The sequence below is a fragment of the Benincasa hispida genome, chromosome 2 (assembly GCF_027475165.1).
Source record: "Benincasa hispida cultivar pf3 chromosome 2, pf3_genome.v1.1, whole genome shotgun sequence".
Classification (NCBI taxonomy): domain Eukaryota; kingdom Viridiplantae; phylum Streptophyta; class Magnoliopsida; order Cucurbitales; family Cucurbitaceae; genus Benincasa; species Benincasa hispida.
In genome coordinates this window covers 20,346,980-20,369,143 of record NC_143479.1, presented here as the reverse complement: position 1 = coordinate 20,369,143, position 22,164 = coordinate 20,346,980, and the positions used below count along the sequence as shown (strand labels likewise).

Sequence of the window (22,164 nt, the reverse complement as noted above, 5' to 3'; positions counted from 1 at the left end):
ACGCCCAACTCTAATGATGACCACCTTTTGTGACTAGTTCTAACAACTACCTCTAGCGATCAACTCCGACAATCACCTTAAAAAACCATCTCCATTGATCATCTCCAAAGACTAACTTTAACGACTGACTTTAACAAGCAATTCAAGCGATTATATACTCAAAAGAAACTCAATCATTGAAAATGTTATTAAATTTTGACAATATGGTGCATATCTCGCAGAACTAGACTCTCTATATGACCCTGAAACACTTTAGTCGTGAGAGCCTTTATATATGGATTAGCAACATTGTGCTCCGAAGCTATCTTTGTGACTATCATGTCTCCACATTGCACAATCTCCCGTACTGAATGATACATTTTTTAATATGATTCCCATGCTTATGGCTTTGAGGTTCTTTGGAGTTTGTCACAATACCATTATTATCACCATAAAGTGTGATTAGGTAAAGTCATATTTGGAAAAATTTCCAAATCCATCAAGAACTTCCTAAACCAAATGACTTCTTTAGCTGCTTCACAAGTAGCTACATATTCAACCTCCATAGTGTAGTTAGTAATATAACATTGCTTGACACTTCGTCAAACTATAACTCATTCGTTAAGTGTGAACACTGATCCTGATGTGGATTTCCCAGAATCCCTATCAGTCTGAAAATCAGACTCGATGTATCATGTAAGGATCAAATCTTTAGCTCCATACACAAATATATAGTCTCTCGTTCTCTTAAAATACTTGAGGATGATCTTAACTGTGATTCAGTGATCAAATCTTAGATTTGATTGATATCTACTAACTATCCCCATTGCATAGTCAGGACTTTACACAACATAACATACATTAGACTACCTACGACTGTTGCATAAGAAATCTATCTTATTTTCTCAACCTCTTGAAGAGTCTTAGGACACTGTTTCTTAAACAATACAATTCGATACCTAAAGGTAATATACCCCTATCTAAATTGTGCATCTAACATCTGACAAGCATCTTGTCAATATATGATGCCTGAGACAAGGCCAGTGTTTTGTTCTTACGACCTCTAATAATTTGAATCCCTAGAACAAACTGCGTTTCACCCAAATCTTTCATTTGAAATTGTGTGGATAGCCATTTCTTTACATCTGTCAGCAAACCTACATCATTCCCAAGAAGTAGAATATCATCCACATAAAACACTAGAAAAACTACTAAGCTATTGATGATTCTCTTGTAGACACAAAACTCATCAATATTCTGATCAAATCCATAAGATTTGATCACAATATCAAATCTTATATTCCAAGATCTTGATGCCTATTTTAGCTCACAAATGGGTTGTTTGAGCTTACAAACCTTTTGCTTCTGACTTTTTTCAATGAATCCCTCTAGTTGTTTCATGTCGATATATTCTTCAAGATTACCATTAAAACAGATAGCCTTGACATTCATTTGCATATCTCATGGTCATAATATGTGGCAATGGATAAGAGTATTCGAATAGATTTTAACATAGCAACAGGTAAAAAAGTTTCTACATAGCCACTTCCTCAACCTGGGTATAACCATTTGCCACTAATCTAGCCTTAAAGGTCTGTACCTTCCCATCTACACCTCATTTTCTCTTGTAGATCCATTTGCAACCATTAGGTTTTACTCCATTAAGTTGATCTACAAGATCCCAGACAGAATTGTAGTATACAGACTTCATTTCTATATTCATGACTTTAATCTACTAATCTTTATCAACATCATCCATTGACTATTTATAGGACGATTGATCCTCAATGTCAGCATCCGATGTGTAAACATGGGCTTTAGTTAAACCCATGTAATGTGTAGGTTGGTTCACAACCCTTCCACTACGTCGAGGCACTCTCAACTCTTAAGAAGGATGTATATGACTCAATGTTCCATCATCAACTCTTGTTGATGTACTAGCAATATCAACGACTCCTGTTCATTTTGTTGGACTTTATGTCCTAAAACTTGTAGTTTGTAAATTAATAAATATATTCTGTTTTGTTTTTCGATAAATTTGTTATTGAAATTGTAATCTTGAATCTAATAAACTAAGGTCATGAGGCTATTTAATGTAGTTTGAACTTTATGTAGTGACATAAAGGTGGATCAAGTTCAAATATATAGCCAAAATGGTCTATAGTATATGAATAAGGTTGGACGCCTTATTCTGGGGACACTATGGATGCAACGCACTTTGTAGTTAGTACAAACGATGTGATCCTGAATCGTTCATATAGAGATATGTGAGTGGGGGCATCCTGAACAAGGGGCCCCACCCTCTCCTTGGCCCGAGAGGGATTCGGTTTATAGGTTGGACCTTAAACCAATTGTTCATTAGAGGATCAGTGGAACTTAAGGAACCAGATGTAGTCTTGAGGGTAAAACGGTTTTTATGACCCAGCCGAGATTACGAACAACCTATGAAGGATTAACTTACTCATCATGGTTATATCAAATGGACACAAATATATCTATAGTGAGGGGAGTGCAATTACGGGACTTTAGTGGAATGACCCTTTAGTTAACAAATGTTGATTAACTCCGTCTAAAGAGTTTAGCTAGCTAATCTTGGATCGTTGGAGCCCATGATCTATAGGTCCATTAGGTTCCCCTACTAGCTCATATGGAATAAACTTAGAACAATATGATAGAATAATTTGAATTGTTCGAATTAGGTAAAGAGAAAGAAACCGACAAGTATATGTGATATAGTGGTCAAGTTTTTCAGCTTAGAGATATAACTTTAATATTTAAATGTGATTTAAATATCAAGAATATGAAAATGTTCATATTCGGAAGCTCGAAAATGATGGAAATGGTCAAAGATGTAAAAAGTCAAAGAGTTGACTTTTGACTTTGAAAAGTCAAACTTTGACCGACCTTATATTCAAATTTGATTTGAATTTCGAGAAAATGAATGCGGATTCATGCTCAGGAGGTCAAAATTAATCAAAACGGGAAAAATCATAAAAAGTCAAAATGTTGACTTTTTGGTCAAAGTTTGACTTTGACCAAATGACTATTTTGCCCTTTGACTATAGTTAGTGGGAAAATCTAAACTTTTGTTGGATAATTCCACTAATAAAAATAGTGGGCTAGGTGTTGACTTATAGTGGAGACATTAAGTTCACTAAGATAGTGGAATATAGGTGTTGGGTTTTTATGCATTTGGTTCATGCAATTGTTGCATGGATTTTTCTATAAATTGGGCTTTCATTTTGAATAAAAAGAGTTTTTGCAATTTTGAAAATTGGTTTTCATATTTGGGCTGGGAAAATCACAACTTTGAAAAAAAGAGTAAAACCCAAACCTACCCAAATTCCATCTTATTTTCCATCTCTTTTCTTTCTCTCGGTTCTCTTCATCCACCGGGTCCCACAACTCGGTTCTGAGTCCAGAGGATAGTAGGTCAACTCTAGTGGTGGTCCAAAAGAGTTTGAGTCGAGATTCAACGAGGAGAAGCGGCTTTCGGGAGCTTCAAAGGTAGCATCTCTATACTTTTAATTCACTGTTTTTCCTTCATGATGCATGCTTATTTTCTTTAATTTAAGAGCAATTAGAGTGTAATTAGATCCTAATTCCGCTGCGTATGTCTCGAGTTCCATCACATTTTCAGTAAATTCATTGAAAAATTCATTTAATGCAATTTTTCTTCGTGGTTTATGATCTATTCTTGGTCTTCCTTCAAGAAAGTAGCATTTGTCGATGCAAATACTTTATTCCCAGTTGGATCATAAAAGAGACCACCTCTTGTCTCTTTGGGGTAACCTATAAATGTGCATACTTTTGAACTAGCTTCTAACTTCATTAGTGCTAAACCACATGTGCTAGACAACCCAAAATCCTGAAGTACTGTAAACTAACTTTACGACCTTTCTAAAGTTCAAAAAGTGTTTCAGAAACACTTTTAGAAGGAACGATGTTTAAAATGTAAATTGCAGTATGCACTGCATATCCTAAAAAAGAATCTGAAAATGGAGCATAACTCAACATTAACCGAACCATGTCAAACAAGGTTTTGTTTCTCTTTTCTGCATTTTGCTGCGATGTACCAGGCGCTGAGAATTGGGATGTGATTCCATGTTCTATCAAATAGTCCTGGATATCCTTCATCTCAATCTGATCGAAGTATTTTTATCTTCTTACTTAACAAGTTTTCAATTTCAATCTTCTACTCTTTGAACTTTCAAGAGCTTCAGACTTATGTTGCATTAGGTAAAAATAACCATACCTTGAATGATCATTTGTTAAAGAGATGAAATATTCATACCCTTCTTTGGTTTTAACATTCATCAGACCACAAAGGTCTGAATGTATAAGCTCTAGGGTCTCTTGGCTTTATAACATTTTCCAGTAAAAGGTCTTTTAGGCATTTTGTGCTCAATGCATGATTCATATACTGGTAAAGTGTCAATTTCTGACTCACTTAGAAGTCCACTTTTTATCAATCTCTCAATCCTATTGAGATTAATGTGACCTAAACGTAGATGCCGAAGATAGGTATCATTTTCAAAAGAAACCTTTTGTCTTTTAGTCTTTAAAGTTGCTATTTTGAACATTTCAGTATTAAGAAATTATTTATATACTAATAACCTTAGTATATACAAGTTACTTTCTAAACTAGTTGAACATATCTTAAATCCACTGCTTGAAATAAATGCTTTGTTGCAAAGAAATGAAACATTAAAAGAATCTTCAACCAGGCAAGAAATTGAAAAGAAACTGAAATAAGGTTCCTCTTAATTTTAGGAACCAAATAAATGTTATCCAATAATATACAACAGTTTTTGCTAAAAAATAGTTTCACACTCCCTACAACAACTACTGAGACAACCTCCCTAGTCTTTATTTTCATTGTCATCTCACCAACCTCTAACTGTTTCTAGGAACCAGATTCCTGAAATGAAGAACAAACATGATTAGTGGCTTTGAAATCAAGTATCCAGATAGAATAATCATTCTCCACTAAGCATGTTTCCAAAACAAGTAAACTAGATTTACCTATTTTGGCCTTCTTTTTAGTCAATGATTTTTCTATGACAACTCCATTCATTTCAACTTAATTAATGTGGACCATCATATAAAAAATATGTTCTTGAACAGATGTTCCCTATTCCAATCTTGCAGTGTGAATGAGCTTATGCACCTTATGCAAAGACTCCATCATCACATGAGCAATTTGCATAGGCTCAAGCATCTTAGCCAAGACATCAGGTATGCTTCCCAAAATGTGGATTCGAGCTTGTTAATTAGTCTTTCTCCACTTGTCATAAGCCTTACGAACACTTCGTTCGACATTTGGACCAGAGGTCTGAAGACACTCCTCGTATAAGACGAACTCTAAATCATTAACCACTAACTTTGTATTAACTAAAGCTTTCGATGTTGTATAAGTTGTAGTAGTTAACTTTTTGGAAGCTAATAAGGAAATAATTTAATTTAACATATTTGCTTAAACCAAACAAAATCATTTATATTAGAAGTCTTGTATAACTCTTAAAAACAAATCCAATCACGTTTTAGCAAAACAGTAATGAATCCTAATAATTTATTTTGCAATGATACTTCAATGATTTAGAATAAAAGTCACTGCAGGGCATTCGATTACTCCTTCACTAAATTGGGACGGTCTCAACCAAATATTACACTAAAATAACTCTTATTCCTATAATATTTAGTTACCATTAGTGTATTTAGAATTTCATTAACCACCTTAATGAGTTTTTGTAAGTATAACCCATCATTTTGAAATTTATAATTCTTGGCCCTAACAAATCTGTCGTAGGGAAGGACAATATTGAGAACAAAAATTATAATCTTATCTTTTTCAAGAGTTAACCCTAATATTGACCCATGCAAACACCATCTATAGGGGGATGCATCAAATGCGCCTCGAGGCTAAACTTGAATCTCATAATGTCAACTAATGATGGAGATCGCAGGATCTGTTAACACATGTTCCTCTCCCACTTACTATAACTAATTTATCTAATTCACCTTGATATTGATCCATACAAATATCGTTCGTAGAGGGACGCATCAAAGGTCCTCGAGGCCAAGCATGAATCTCACGATATGAATTACCCAAGAATCAGACATATTATATATATCATTCTCTCGCACTAAGTATTTTTAAAGCTTAGGGTTTATCACTTAGGTATCGACTAATAATTTATTTAAGTCCTTGTTAAATTCACCAAATATAACTCTTATATTGGATAGTTCATCAATGTATGATTATCATTTACTAAATACTTTAATAAATTCTAACCATCTATTACATGCTTATAAAACATTTGACTAATTTGGTCAACTCCAAGGTAGGGGTATTTCGTTTCCATTAGCTTAAATACCTCATTCCTAGACAGAATGTTCTTAGACAAATATCCCTTATAGACAATGTTGTATAAATTTAATATTTTACTTTCTCAAATTAATCCTATTAGAAAGAAATAAAAGATTAATTTATTTCTAATCTCATTAGAAATATCTTAATATAAAGTTTTAATTGCCTTTTAAAACTCCTTTTTAAAAAAATATAGAAATTAAATATTATATTTGCATGCAACATTAATCTCTCTCATGCAACTCTTTTTAAATAAACTTTGATTTTAACAGTGTTCAATAGTTTTCTTTTATAATAATTTGACATTAATAGAAGCACTTTGAGTATATAGCAAACCAAAAAAACTTGTGCGAAAATATTTTCAAGAAAATGTAACCAAGCGCATTCGTGTTTTTATTTTAACAGTTTTTATAGAAGTGTTTAAATAAAAACTACTTAAAAAAATCTAATCAATCCAAACATGTTTTAATTCAAATTTTTATGTTAAAAGAAGATCAAATGGCATGTTAAATAAATCTTTTTATTTCTATTATAATATTTAACATACCACTATTTGTATAATACCAAAAAGAAAAAAAAAAAAAAGGAAAAGCAAAAAAAACAGCCAACTTAAACCCATACTTCATAATTTTATCTTCATTTTACATAAATCAACACCCTAAATATAACATTTTTGAACTCATACTAAAATACTTTGCAACCCAAACACATACTATTGAACTCGACAAACTATTATAATGAAGGGAATAATACATTTTTTATTCATAGGTTTTTGTTATAGTTTCTATTTGATCCTAGATTTTAAAATGATACACATTTACCCCTTAAGTTTTAAGTTTTGTTTAATTTTAGTCCTTAAATTTCAAATTGTTATAATTTTACCATTGAGATTTGAGTTTTGTTTCATTTTAGTCTTTCGATTTTAAGATTTTACATTTTTAACTTTAATTTTTCATTAAATACTTACTTTCAATTATTAACGTCGATTTTTATTAGCTAACTAAAAATAATTATGGAGTGAAATTTTAGATTTAATTCTAAAAGTGATAAAAATAGTGAAACCGAATTAATTGTAATTATTTTAATGATTTTAAATTTATTAACATAACTTAACTCTAAAGACGGAAAGTGCATATTTAGTAAAAATTCGAGGTTAGACGTGTAAATTTTGAAATATAGTACCAATTGAAGCAAAACTCAAATATTAAGTATAAAAGTGTAGCATTTTGAAACCTAGAGACTAAATTGAACAAACTCAAAATTTAAGTACTAGATGTATAACATTTTAAAAGCTAGAGACTAAATGGAAACTAGACCCATAACTTAGAGATCATTTTTCTCTATAATCAACTTTGAATCCCAAAAAGCTTTATATGTATTGGGTTTTGAGGCTACATATAAACCCTGAATGAGCCCTAAAATTGTTTAGATATGGGTCTTACGTAGAAGAGAAATTGTATAAAATGTCTAAAACGGGATGATGGATTTGGAAAAGGTCTAAATTTTAGTTTGTATTGCAAAAATGTCCAACGGACTTTAAAGGGGTTCTAATTCATTTGTTTTACTTCCATTCTTGCCCTCTGATCACCATAGGCGTCAAATTGCACACCCTTTTTTTTTTTTTGGATATTTCAAAAAAAGATTTTGATGAATTTTTGTAGATTTTCTTTAGATTTTTGGGTTGTTATCTTATCTTTACTAGCATTGAAATTTTGAAAAAATAATTTAAAAATGTGATTTTGATCAGATTTTTCATGTCATCTTCGATTTCTCTAAGGTCTTTCTCCCAGTGTTACCTTGTTGACAATTTGGCATCCACAAAATCCGTGGTATTCCATCGCCACCTCTGCCTTCCCCGGCAAGCCACCTTCAGCCACGTCGTTAGTGCCATCGACGTCTACTCCAGTGTAGCCACGCCCACTACATATCTCTCTCCTTGTCAGCTTCCACTACTTCATCGTCCACGCTTTCAACTTCTCCACCTCCTGTATCTTCTACAAGCCCTCGTCTCCACCAACTAGTTGTAGGCCGCCATCTCTGACTTCTATATGTCGTAGAAGTTCTCTTCGACTGATATTTCAACCAGAACTGTCGTCGGAATTGCAATTGGTGGAGTGGTAATTGTTCTACTGCTAAGCATATTATGCCTTTTTTGCATGAAGATGGTGTAATTAAGTGGGCTACTAGAAACGTGTGTCAGGTGTCGTACGAAGGCAGTGGGTGAAAACTTGGTGTTTAGGTTTAATGTCTAGCTTATTTCTCAGAGGGTGGAGATTATTATTTAATATGATCCTTATCATGTCACCATTAAATCCCAACTGGCAACTCTTATCATTTTTCTCCCAAAAAGGGGGAAAAATAAATAAATGCAAACATGGTATTTGGTTGGATTTTAGTTGTTTGTATTTCTACATTTTTTTTTTTTTAAAAAAATAAACTAATCTTTTTCCGTCCCCTCTTTATTTCTTTTTCCCAGAAATGAAATGTTATTTGCATTTGGGTTTTAGATAATTTAATATTTGTGTGATTTCATTTTGGTTTTGTAATCTTGTTTTTTATATTTGTATCTATAGGTTTTAGTTTTTTTATATTTCACGAATTTTTAAAATAGTTTGATTTTTTCCATCATGTCTTTGTTTTTTTTATCTTGTCCAAAAAAAATATTCGCTTTTAGTTTGTGTGTTAGTGTCTCTGTGATTTAATTTTGATTTTGTTAGTGTAAATTATTAAATTTGATTTATATTTTCATTGTATTTTGTTTTTTAATTCTTGTATCCTTTACTGGCTCGATTTATTTTCATTAAATCTTCCTTGTAAGTATTTCGAAAAATATCTAAGAAGCATTTGAAAATAAACAAAATAATGTCAAAGGTTCATAAAACGAAAAAACGATAGTATAAAGCCAAAGTTATGTTATCAATCTTGTGAATTTGCTTTGAATCATCTAAGAAAAAGATAGAAATTGAAATTTGTGAGTAGCATTGTAGACGCTTTAAGAAGCTTTCATGTATCTTTCCTTCTTGGTAGCTCCACCATGGTAATTCATCATCTGGCTGCTCTTGATCTTTCTTGGAATGCTTAATCATAGCGTTAGTGATGCATACTAATTTACTTCTTTTTCTTATCAAATACTAATTTACAATTTCATCCTCATTCACTTAATATATAACATGTTTGGAAATTATCTAAAAATGTTTAAAATCACTTCGGCTATTTTGAAACACCCCTATAAACTCAAAATAAATGTTTAGTGTACTGGAAAATCATTAAAAAATATTATTGTCCCATAAAAAAAAAAAAACCTTCTATTTACCGAATCCTTTGCAATTTCTCTCTACACTCCAAATAAATTTTAAGTACATTTGCCCTTATATGTGCCAAGAAGAGCGTACATATTCATCATGTTTTATGGGATTGTAAAAAGGTTGGAGGGTTTGTATCATTATAAGTATTATTATTATCGCCACTGCTAAATATGTGAAATGAAAATATTCTATGAATGTAATTAGTTCAATTTGTTCTTTATTCAAGAGGGAAAAAACAAGGAAAATGAGTTATTATATCAAAGCAGTAGATAAAGGAAAATGAAGAGAACAATCTATTGCAGAAGTAGAAGCAACACATATATCCAGGTTTGACCCTAAAGAAGGCTAAATAAGAAACCCTCGAGTCCCCGGTTGAAGACGAATGATAGAAATTTCAAGGATCTAGATAGTTCTTCAAAACAAGTTTGGTCGGTTGTTAACGTCTCCTCATCGGCTTCAGTTTCTCAGTTACCATACTTTTCTTTCCAGATCTATGAAAATTAGGCTCTACACAACTAGTTATGGCAATGCCATATGCTCACATCTCATAAATGAAGCTCAAGCAAGAAGGCTTACCATAAAGCCTAGTTTGCTAGAAGTTGACATTTGGCTTGCTCGATTGAACCCAGAATACAGCTTCAGCAGAGTTTCATAATTCAAAAAAGAACAAGTAGTTGTGTTATGAATCTGATTTATCATGAAGCAGGAACGAGGACAAGTCAAACACATGAAATGGTAGAGTTTTTGAAACAATAATCAAATGGTCAGGATGAACAGAATGCTCAAAACCATCAGATAGAGAAGACCTGGGGGATATCTCAGCAGACACATATGGTATATACACACATAATAAAGAAGAATTGCTCCTAACTCTAACCGATTCCAAAAAATTTCTCTACCTAATCTTCATCTAAGGTCAAAATATGCAAATTAAGCACTCCATCAGGGGTATCTTTTTCGAAACCTCAAACATGAACTCAGATGTACTACTAGAGGCTAATGGATTGATCAGCGCAAGATTTTCATCAATATTAAATGATCTAAAAATGTAAAGCAGCTTAACAGAGTAACAGTGGTTGGTGAATGTAAACTAATATATTACATTAATTAGAAACAACAAGACATTAATCAGTAAGTCAAGAAAAGGACACTGAAAATGAAGGTTTGAAGACATACAATAATAGAAGAATTGCCATAAACCCATCTCTAAGCAGTTCTTACCACCAATCAGTTTCGACCGAGTGGAAGAGATCTACAAGAATATGTTTCCTTGAAATCTGACTTCCTAGATGAGGTGAATATTGAAGCATAAACTTCTTTGGTAGCATTGGCAGGGACCATGTCTGCTGCTTTAAAACGCTTTACAGCACCATTACTTGCTGCAACCTTTACCTGAACTCCACCATCTGGCCGCTCATGCCTTTCAGGCTTTGCAGAAACCTTCTCCAAAGCCTTAACTTCAATACCGTGTTTTTTACCAGACAAACGGGATGCTGCAAAATCCACACTCATGTCTCCATTTATACCCCCTTCCTCATTCCTCACTTTCTTCGTCTTCTTCTCCTTGGATCTCGATTTTGATTTCTCTTCCTCCATCCTCTCCCTCATTTCTTCTACCTCCTCTTCGCTCCCATTGATCACAAACTTATCTCTGTTCGTAAACTCAGCATGACAAACAAGGCAAGAAGAAGATTTAACCTCCTTCAAGGCCTTTGCACTAAGCACATGTCCACAAGTTCTCAGAGCAAAAAACTTGTACTTACCATTGAACTCAAGACCAGTAATCGGGCATTGGAACCGCGGCTCTGAAATTGCATTCCCTCGCGACTCTGTACCGGGAATCACCGAAAGATTAATCTTGATCATATCCTTCAAACCTTTGATATGCCCGAATCCTTTTGGCAACTTCTTCTCAAGCAAAGCATGCACGAGCGACTCCTTATTGAAGACATTTCCAAGCCAATCGATCACACAAGGTTCCCTCAAAGGCTCGTTAGAAAGAGCGCAATTCAACCATTTGGACAGTCTCTGCTCGTTGGGGTCAACCTTATCGGGTTTCTTCTCTGCATACATATTAAGGTAGCAGTCACGAGATTCAGCCCCTGTTGCACCGCCATCCCCACCGCCCCCAAGGACCCTGGTTCTTAAGATTAAGGTGGACAGGGGGGGAACTAGAGAACTGGGAATCGTGGTGGAATCGGGAAGGGGTTTCCCATTGAGGGTGAAGTAGAAAGATGACGCAACCCGTGAAGCGAGTGTTTCAGGGAGAAGAGAGAATTTCAGGTCCTCTAGGGTTTGGGCTGGACTTTGTGGTAGGTTTACGATTTGGGATTGAATTTGGAGGTCGAGAGAGTGAAGGAAGATCTGAAGACGGTGTTCGTTTTTTGGATGCATTACTTAGGGTTTTGAGAATTGAAGACGATGACAAAATTCCGTGGCTAGGGTTTCGCGATCACGATCAGAATAACTACGATTCTTGATGAAATTCTGTAACTTAGGCTTCGAACACAATCAGAACGACGACAATTCGAAGAACGACGACAATTCCGCTACTCGAAGATGATCGGGGAGCTGAGAAGACACCGATTCAAATCCAGAATTATTGTTTCTTCGGAGTCGGGACAAATATAATAAACAAGGCGGTGCGGCTGCCGGCGGACGTTAAGCAGCGACGATGGTGGGCACCAAAGAGGCGGACAATGTTGGGCTGAAGAGATCCGGAGGTGGGGGTCTGCGTGGGAGGGTTTCGCGAAGTGAGAAAGGAGATGGCGGATAAAAGGAACAGAAAGTTAGGCTATATATAAATATTTTAAATTACAGATATAAAAATTTTAGTCAAACTCAAATTTTCTCATCCCTACTGCGTTCTAAATCTTCTTAATATATCTTTATCACATCCAGATAAAAAAAAATAAAAATAAATAAACCAATTATTTATCCTAATCAATTAAATTTTGGCTGTAACTCTAAAATTAATGAAACATGAAACCCTATAATTAGATATAATTAATTTTAATTTATCTAGAACTTAGAATGATGAGTGTGTGGTTCGGTAAAAACTAAGGACTGAATCGAACAAATCAGTTTACAAAGAGTGTAAATAGATAAAAACTGAATCTGCTCGATTTTTGTTGTTGAATCGAATCGCGCCGATTCAGCTCAAGTCGGCTCAATTCGATTAAAATTGGTTTGAGATTAAAAAAACGTGAAAATGAAAGAAAAAAACAAAAATTGTCGAACCAAAAGGGGAGAATAGAGATAGTAGGTGTGGTGGCGGTGGGGAATGGCGTTTGAGCTATGGATGGTTGGCGGTGGCGCTGGCAAGTCAGACTAACGTTTGAGCTTCAAAATGGATAAAGAGATGGCATTTTAGATTCGAATGGAAAAGGAAATGGCAGGGATGGCAGTTGTCCTGGCAAGTTTGGTCATTGGTAGTGACATGCAAACCTTTTAAGTGCTATTTGAGGTGCTGAGTTTTAATGTCTGGAGTTAGTTGTGTTATCTGAATTCATATGTCTTTGTTTATGGGTGTGCAAAGTTGTTATATTTGAATTCATATGTCTGTGTTTGGGTGGGCAGAGTTCATATTCAGTTTTTTGTATTATAAAATAATTTGTCTGTATGAACACTATTTTTTATAAACTTATAATTTAATTATTGTATCCATCTTATTTGCAATAAGATATTGATTGCATTTTTTTATTTCATTCCAATCTCAAGATATGGTATATAGTTCAATTTTGTATTATTCATTTCAAACTTCTCGTTCAAATGATTTTAAAAAATAGTGTTAATTTAGATTAGATATGAAATTCATTAAATTCATTCCACGGATTAAAAAAATCTAGATCGGATATGAAATTCATTAAATTCATTCTTTTCAAAAGATTTTACATAATTTGATGGCCTTATACATGACCATTTTACAACTTGCTTAAAAAATTTATCACCATATCTAATGGCCACATGCCACGAGCCATTTGTACATGTCACAAAAATCAACAAATATATGATGCCTATGCAATTAGGGACTAGGAGAAGTTACAAAAAATAATAACAAAGCAACTTGCAAACACCGAGAACGTAATTAGTTAGTCTTGCCCAATAAACGCATGCAATACCTTCTCCTTAATGGTGGTGGAATGGCTAGAAAATCGTATGTTCGTTGAATATCATTCACCAACAAATCTATGAGGGTCAACTGACCGTCTTCCTCTAAACCTTCAACTTGGTAGATCTATTCGTTGACCTCCTGACGCCTCTTAAGCTCTAATTCATATTCTCTTTCTACCATTGGACAAGTTTTTCCATTTTACTTTCCTGCACGTCCATTGTTGTGCGTACAATGTCAAGCGCATTTCAGATTGGAAGGGAGTCTTTTTGCGTTTCATTACTCTCGTATCATTACTTGATCTAGTACGCCTAGTAATGGGTGTATATGGCAAAACCTCATTCATGCCATCAAGTTTTAGTATGTTCATATCGGATATACTTTCTTGTTGCTCATTAACCTGTGATCTCGACCGAGTATCCTCCAAATGTTCATCTGTAGCAGACGCTTGATCATACGGGGTTTCACAACCTTCACCAGTGGCCCTATCTTTACCAAAGACGATTGAAAGCTCATCATAGTGGGGGAATAGTTTGTGTCTCAAACTCTTCGCGTTGAGATGAGACTATAAATAGAAACATATATTATGTTATAACATAATATTATATTAGAAAGAGTTCACCATTGTAAGATAATAATACTTTAACGTGTTTTCTTACCCGAATCCATATATCGAAAACCTTTTTCTCTGCTTCCACACATTTGAACTCGTTATTTCAACCAAATTCATCGCATGCATTATTCAGCATCTCAGCGATTGCACAATATTGTCGCTTTAAAAATCTAACCTTGAACTCTATTGTTGACAGCTCGATGGAACAACTAGGAATCTTTTTGTTAAGTAGACGTTGTAGCTGTTGTAGATAGCCAGGCTTAAAGGTTCCACTATCAGCTTGTCAACCTATTTCCACCAAGTGCAATAGTGACTCCACTAACCGTACATCTTCAATCTTCATCCAAATGTGTTTTGCCATTTTTTCACGTCCTGCCATTTAGCTACATACATACATACGTTAATAAAATAAATTGGGCACAATTAGATAAACAAACTTTTGAGTACGAATAGCATAAAACATGTTCTATCATTCACATGAACCAATTGACACAACAAAAATTAAGATACTTCAACACAGTAGATTGTTTGAACCGAAAGATAACATAATCTAAAAGCGGAAGGAAGTTATTCATAGTAAAGCAAATTGAACAAGAAACTTTGTGCTCATAATTCTTGTTCCTATTCATCGAACATTCACGTCGCCAACTCATCCCTGAAATTGGTCCATTCGTCAGACGTTTCAATAAATTGTAAATTTTCATCATCGAGCTCGTTAGATGCAAAATCTCCATCATCCGTTATTTCAGACATTGTAGTTTTGCCCATCTTCTTCGTTATCAGGTTGTGCAGCAGGCAACATGTCGTTATTATTCTACATTGGATCTTAACTGAGTAGTAGGACTTCCCACGTAGTATCACCTAACGACCTTTGAGTACGCGAAATGCTTCTATGCAGTTTCTAGTGGATGAATGTTTTGAAGGAACTCGAATTGAAGAGATCCTTGAGCGGAAGCAAATCGTCCAAATTCCATTAATTATTGAAAACATAATTTACAGTAAACATACAATAGATATGCCTTTAAAGTTAAACTACAACATGCTTTTACAAGAAATAAAGGGTTCAAGATACATTACCCTTGAAGAATCTTTCTTTACGTAAAACTCCCTCGAACAGTCACGAGCCTCGAACAGACACAGCAACTCTTGAAAACCTTCTTCAAAATATCTCAAAAAGTAACAAGGACACTACCACAATGAGCCTTTGGTATTCTCGGGGTGAGAACTTAGGAGTAGTGGGCTATGACTATTTTGGTTAGGAGGGATATTTTGAGTGTGGAGGAAGAAGATTGAGGAACACACAGAACTTTTCTGCAACTCTCAATCATTTAGCTAAGTGTCAATCGTAGTGGAAGAAGAAGAAAACTATTTTTTTTTTATTTCCAAAACAATAACCACTCACTAAGGAGGTTGGAGAGAAAAGAGGGAAGTTATATTCAAATAATAATAAAATAATATAAATATGATATGATATGATAACTAACTTATAATATTATATTTATATTAAATTATATGTTATATCAAATATAACATATAACTTATAGTTTTAATATTGTATTACATGCAATATAAACTATAGTTTCTTTTCTCTATTTTCTAGCATTTATATTAAATGTAACAACTATGAATCACATTCATAGAAAATATATTTGAATCTCATTCAAATATTTATTTCCTCCCAATAAACTATAATGTATCAAATACATTATGACAATTATATCATATATAATTGAATCCCTCTTATTAATTTGAATAATTCAAATTAACCCAAAAACTGATTCTCAACTAAATCCTTTTGAGCTACCAAGGGAACCATATGGATCTGTAGCTTGAAGCTCCAACAGTACATGAATAATTAACTAAACTCTTTAATTACATTATTCACCATTCGTTAACTGTCGGGCACTCCATTAAAGACCGATAGCTACACTCTTTGTACTACAGATATATTTCTGTGTCCATTGGATATAACCAATCAACAGTACGATGACCCTTCACAAATTGCTCGTAAGTACAGCTAGACCAAATTATCGTTTTGCCTCTGTAGTTACATCTAACTCCTTAAGTACCACTGATTCCTCTAATGAACAATAGATCATAGTCCTACTATGACTAAACCCTTCTCGGGCCAGAAGAGGGTATGGCACCACATTGTTCAGGACCTGAAATCAGTCCTCAAGAGAGCAATTTATCTACTTACCCCTACTTCAGGAAAGAAGTGAATTACATCTTGTGTAGCTGTGTTCTCAGCTCCCCAATTAGGTAAATCCCCAAAATGGTAGGTTTGTTGAGTCAGCGATCTGGTCACTCTCACCTATACAAATAAAAGGATTGCCCTCATAGTTAGAAGTTCACAACTCACTTAGGATTTAGGTCATATTACCTATGGTCATCCTGGTAAAATGTAAGTCTCTATTATGAACGACGTTATATAATGAGGCTAAACATTTCGTGGTCTGGTCTTATACAAACTCCTTTCTATAGAATATCCCCGCTCACATGTCTAATACATGAATGATCAGGATCAGATCATTCGTAGCACTTTCAACAATTGTAATATCTACAAAGTGGGTCATACTCGTAGTGTCACAAGGATAAAGTACTCAGCCTTATCCATCTACTATAGACCATTTAGGTTATCACTTAAACACGATCCACATATATGTCTCCACATACATGTTTAAGTTACAAATAAAATCTTGGATGTTAGTTTATTGGTTTGTGGTTAATGCAACTAAAATATTACACATTTTATAGACAAAATGAATAAAATATCATCTATTATTAATCACATAAGAGTTTATTCATACAATGTTTACAAACTATAGGACCCTATGAGATTTAGGGCATCAACCCCAACATGTCTCATGTTGAAAAGTTCCTATGGATTAGTCGGACCATTTCCAGTACCATGTCATTCTAAAAGATGGTACTGCTCTCCCCTATATGGTGCCAAGAATCCCCCGACATTGAGATATCCAACATCACATAGGTAATAATAACCTAGGCATGGAATACACAAAATTAGTTGGCAACCTATTTGCTCTTGAATCCAAATAGTGCAATTACAAAAGTCTATACCCTTGGAAACCTTCAACCTGTGTGGTCGAGAAATTGCATCCCTAAACATTCTAGAATCGGCTGCAAACCCTTCCCACCCTGCAACACAAATATGAACTCACCAGTTGGAGAACAGACTGTTAGCTTTAGGGCTTCAATCAAACCAAGTATTTTGATGATAACAAACTCAGATTTTTTGTACTAACATTTTCAGTGTTTAAGAGTCACTATCTTGTAGAGCTCGGAAAGACGATTCCAACGCAATTTGAATCGCTCAGATCGGAGTTCAAACGAGAAAGTTATAAGCAAAAAGAAATTGGAGAGGAAATCAAACGTGGCAGTGACATATGGCACCTTGCTGACGTGGCACAAAATGGTCAATATTGATGACGTGGTAGCTGACGTAGTGGATGATGTGATGCTCCAACCGGTCACTTTTTGCTGACGTGGCGACTGTAGACGAATGAAATAATGACAAGTGGCGGTCGCCCAGCTTCACACACGGACGCGCGCATGCGCCGCACGTGCTTGCAATTTCTTCACAGAATGCGGCGCGTGACACTCAATCTCCTCCCCTGTGCGCGTGGCGCTCATATCATCCGGCTATTTTTTATTTTCATTTTTATTTTCTTATTTTCCTTTAATTTCCTGATCCAATTTTCTCCAAATTCTCATCAAATTTCAGCATTTTCAAATTTGATTTCGTTCCTAAATTTTCATCCTTCAAATCCTTTTTATTCTCCAAATCTCAATAATTCCAATCTTTCAAAATTCCTTTTCAAATCCATTTTATTCTCCAAATCTCAATAATTTCAATCTTTCAAAACCTTTCCTTTTCTATTTTTATTCAATCTCCACCCTTCATTTGCAATCATATCCAATGGCCAAAATTTATTCTCCTCGCCTATAAATTTGACTTGATTTTACTCTTCATGGCCAAAAACTATCAAGTCTTAAGCTCTCAATTCTCTCTACTCTTAAATTCTTGCCCTCCTTGCTCCTAAATTGGCCTAGAGTTATTTTTGTAAGTTTTTTTTTTCTGAGTACTCAACTTGTGTATTTAGCCTTCAAGAGGTAATATTGTGAGGTTTTCTTTTAATTTTTGGGAATTGTATTAAGGTGTGGGTACACCTTGGGTTGTGAGAAAAAGAAATTGGTTTGATCTTGATCTTGGGTTTCTCTTTAGCCCAGGAAAAAGAGGGTCGTATGTCGGTTTGGTCCTCACCTCCAAGAGGATCACTTAGTGAAATACTTAAGAAGGAGTCCTGGAGAGTGGAGTAGGCAATTTACCGAACCACTATAATTCCCGGTGTTTTCTCTTCCTCTCTTTTATTTCTTGTTTTCAAATTTTTTGCTTGTCTTAGTTATTTTTTAATCTTTCCAAATTGCATGATTTAATTTTTAGTGTGTTATTTAAATTTATCATTGATTAAATTGTCTTTAAATTTGAAGTTATCATAGCTTGCATGATTTAAGTTTTGTCTTGCATAAATTTTCTTTAATCAAATTAGTGGTTAACTTTATTGAGCATTGTTTGAAGATAAAATATTTTTTAAAAATTGGTAGTCAACCCTATTTACCCTCTTTAGTGTTGCCTTTAGATCCTACAATTGGTATCAGAGCAGGTAGCTCGGTTTTCTTATTTCAAAAAGGTTTTGTAATTTTTTTCTTGATTTTACATTCTGTTTTTTTTTAATCTTATTAAATCTAAAATTTTTCTAATTTTTGCAAAAAGTTTGAAAAATTGAGTTTTAAAAGCCATTTTCATTAGAAATTTTTTCTTGAAAATTGGTTATTAAAACCTTATTTTTTTCTCTACTTCTTAATCTTTGAATTTTTTTTGATTAAAATCTAAATTTTGGAAAAGTATTTCTCTTTATAAAAAATCTTTTAAAAAATTATTATATTCTCTTCCTTTTTCGAAAAACTTAATTGTTCGAGCTTATGGCAACTACTGGAATAAATGGGTATGGTGAAGGTCAATCTACCACTAGGCCACCTTTGTTTGATGGAAATAATTATGCATGGTGGAAAACTAGGATGAGAATTTATTTGATTTCTATTGACTATAATCTATGGGAAATTGTTTTTAATGGTCCTTTAATTCCTACTAAGATAGTTGATAATAAAGATATTCCTAAGGAAGAAAAAGAGTTTAATGATGAAGATAAAAAGAAGTTTTCTATTAATGCTAAAGCCATGAACTGTCTGTTTTGTGCTTTATGTCCTGATGAGTTTAATCGAGTCTCTGCATGTAATTCTGCTAAAGAAATTTGGGATATGCTTGAAGTAACTCATGAAGGAACTAATCAAGTTAAAGAGTCAAAGATTAGCATGTTAGTTCATAATTATGAATTGTTTAAAATGGATGCAAATGAAACTATATCTGAAATGTTTACTAGGTTCACGAATATTGTTAATGCTTTGAAGGGATTAGGAAAATCTTATACCACCTCTGAAAATGTGAGAAAAATTCTTAGATCATTGCCTAAGAGTTGGAAGCTAAGGTGACGGCGATCCAAGAAGCAAAAGACCTCTCAAAACTTCCACTGGAGGAGCTCGTTGGATCTCTCATGACACATGAGATAATCATGAAGGCCAATGTGGAAGAAGATGTCAAAAAGAAGAAAAGCCTAGCATTAAAGTCCACTCAAGTTCACAAGGACTCTGAAACTGAAGCTGAACTAAATGATGAGGAGTTCGCTTACTTGACCATAAAGTTCAAATCATTTTAGGAAAATGAACTTCTCAAAGAAAATTAACAATAAAAAAGGCAAAGGAGAAAAGAGCAACAGAGATACAATCATCTGTTATGAATGCAAAAAGCCCGGACACGTGAAGTAGGACTGTCCTCAAAGAAAAGACATTTCAAAGAAGAACAAGAAGGCCATGACAGCTACTTAGGACAAAAGCGAGGAAAGCGAATCTGAAAGCAAGGAAGAAGTAGCAAATCTGTGCGTTATGTACGACGACGATGATGAGGTAAGTCCTGAAAACCTTACTTTTGATGAGCTCATTGATGCATATAATGAAGTTAAAATTGAATTTGAAAAACTAGGTTCCAAATATATGTCTCTTAGGAAGAAAAATGCTAAATTAGCTCTTGAAAATAATAATTTATTAATTGAGCTAGATAATCTAAATGAGAAAAATGAGACATTAGGAAAAGATCTAGATTTATCTAAATCAAATTTGCATGCTGTAAAAGAAGAGTATAAATTATTAGAAAATAAAAATGAAGATATTTCAGCTACTCTTTTAAAGTTTACAAATGGGAAAAAGAATTTAGATATCATGATGGGTAAGCAACAATGCATATTTGATAAAAGTGGCTTAGGTTATAAACCTCACCAATAACAAAAGAAATTTACAAACTACTTTGTCAAATAAGGTTCTATTGTTTGTCATGCATGTGGAAAACATGGTCATAAAGCTTATGCATGCAATTTAAGAAAAATCAATATTATGAATGAAAAGAGATGGATTCCTAAATTTTTGTTAGCGTAAGGACCCAAACAAATTTGGGTACCTAAGGTTACATCTTGAGAATTAATTCTCTCAGGTATGTTTGAGATCTATAAAGAATAAGTGGTACTTGGACAGTGGATGTTCAAAGCATATGACTGGAGATCACATAAAATTCACATACCTAGAAAAGAAAGTTGGAGGATACGTTACCTTCGGTGACAATAAAAAGGGTAAGATTGTTGGCAAAGGTAATATTAGTAACGATTTGAATTTTCTTATTGAAAATATTTTGTTGGTTGATGGTTTAAAGTATGATTTATTAAGTATTAGTCAATTATGTGATAAAGGATATAGAGTAATTTTTAGTGATAAAAATTGTACAATAGAAAATGCATGTGATGGAAAAGTTCTGTTTGTAGGAAATAGAGATTGTTTATACTATTGATCTATTAGATTGTCCTATAGTAGAAAATAAATGTTTATCTGCATTGCATGGAGATTCGTGGTTATGGCATAGAAGGTTAGGTCATGCTAGCATGCATTTAATTTCAAATATTTCTAAGAAATCCCTTGTTAGAGGTCATGATTTTGAAAATGCTTCTTTTGAAAATTTTTGTGAAGAAAATGGAATTTCTCATGATTTTTACTCTCCAAAAAAACCTCAACAAAATGGTGTTGTAGAAAAGAAAAATCAATCTTTACAAGAATTAGCTACCTCCATGCTTAATGAATATGATTTACCAAAATTTTTTTGGGCTGAAGCTGTTAATACTGCATCTTATATAATGAATCGTGTTTTAATATGACCTGTTTTAGATAAAACTCCTTATGAGCTTTTTAATAATAAAACTCCAAATATTAGCTATTTCAAAGTCTTTGGTTGCAAATGTTTTATTTTGAAAGACAAAGGGAAACTTGGAAAGATTGAGTCAAAAACAGACATTGGCATATTCTTAGGATATTCTACATGTAATAAAGCATATAGAGTTTTTAATAAAAGAACTCATGTACTTGAAGAGTCAATGAATGTTGTTTTTGATGAAACACATGTTGACACTAATAAAGTTTCTGCTAGTGATGAATTAGAAATACCTGTTGAAGATCTTAGTATTAAAGATAGGGAAGCAGTATCAAATGAATCTCAGAAAGAGCCAGAAAAATCACTCCCTCAGATTGGAGATTCTCCACTCACCATCCTCAGGAGTTAATAATAGGTGATGTATCTCAAGGGGTAAGAACTCGCTCTTCTTTAAATGCT

At 33.8% G+C, this 22,164-nt stretch overlaps 1 protein-coding gene across 1 annotated transcript; it reads right to left on the bottom strand.

Annotated features, from left to right (window-relative positions):
- Positions 1–10,734: 10,734 nt before the first annotated feature.
- Positions 10,735–12,862, bottom strand: LOC120071633 (RTF2 RING-finger protein). Its single transcript, XM_039023992.2, has one exon. The coding sequence runs from the start codon at positions 12,046–12,048 to the stop codon at positions 10,882–10,884; it is 1,167 nt and encodes a 388-aa protein (XP_038879920.1). The 5' UTR covers positions 12,049–12,862; the 3' UTR covers positions 10,735–10,881.
- Between the last annotated feature and the right edge of the window lie 9,302 nt (positions 12,863–22,164).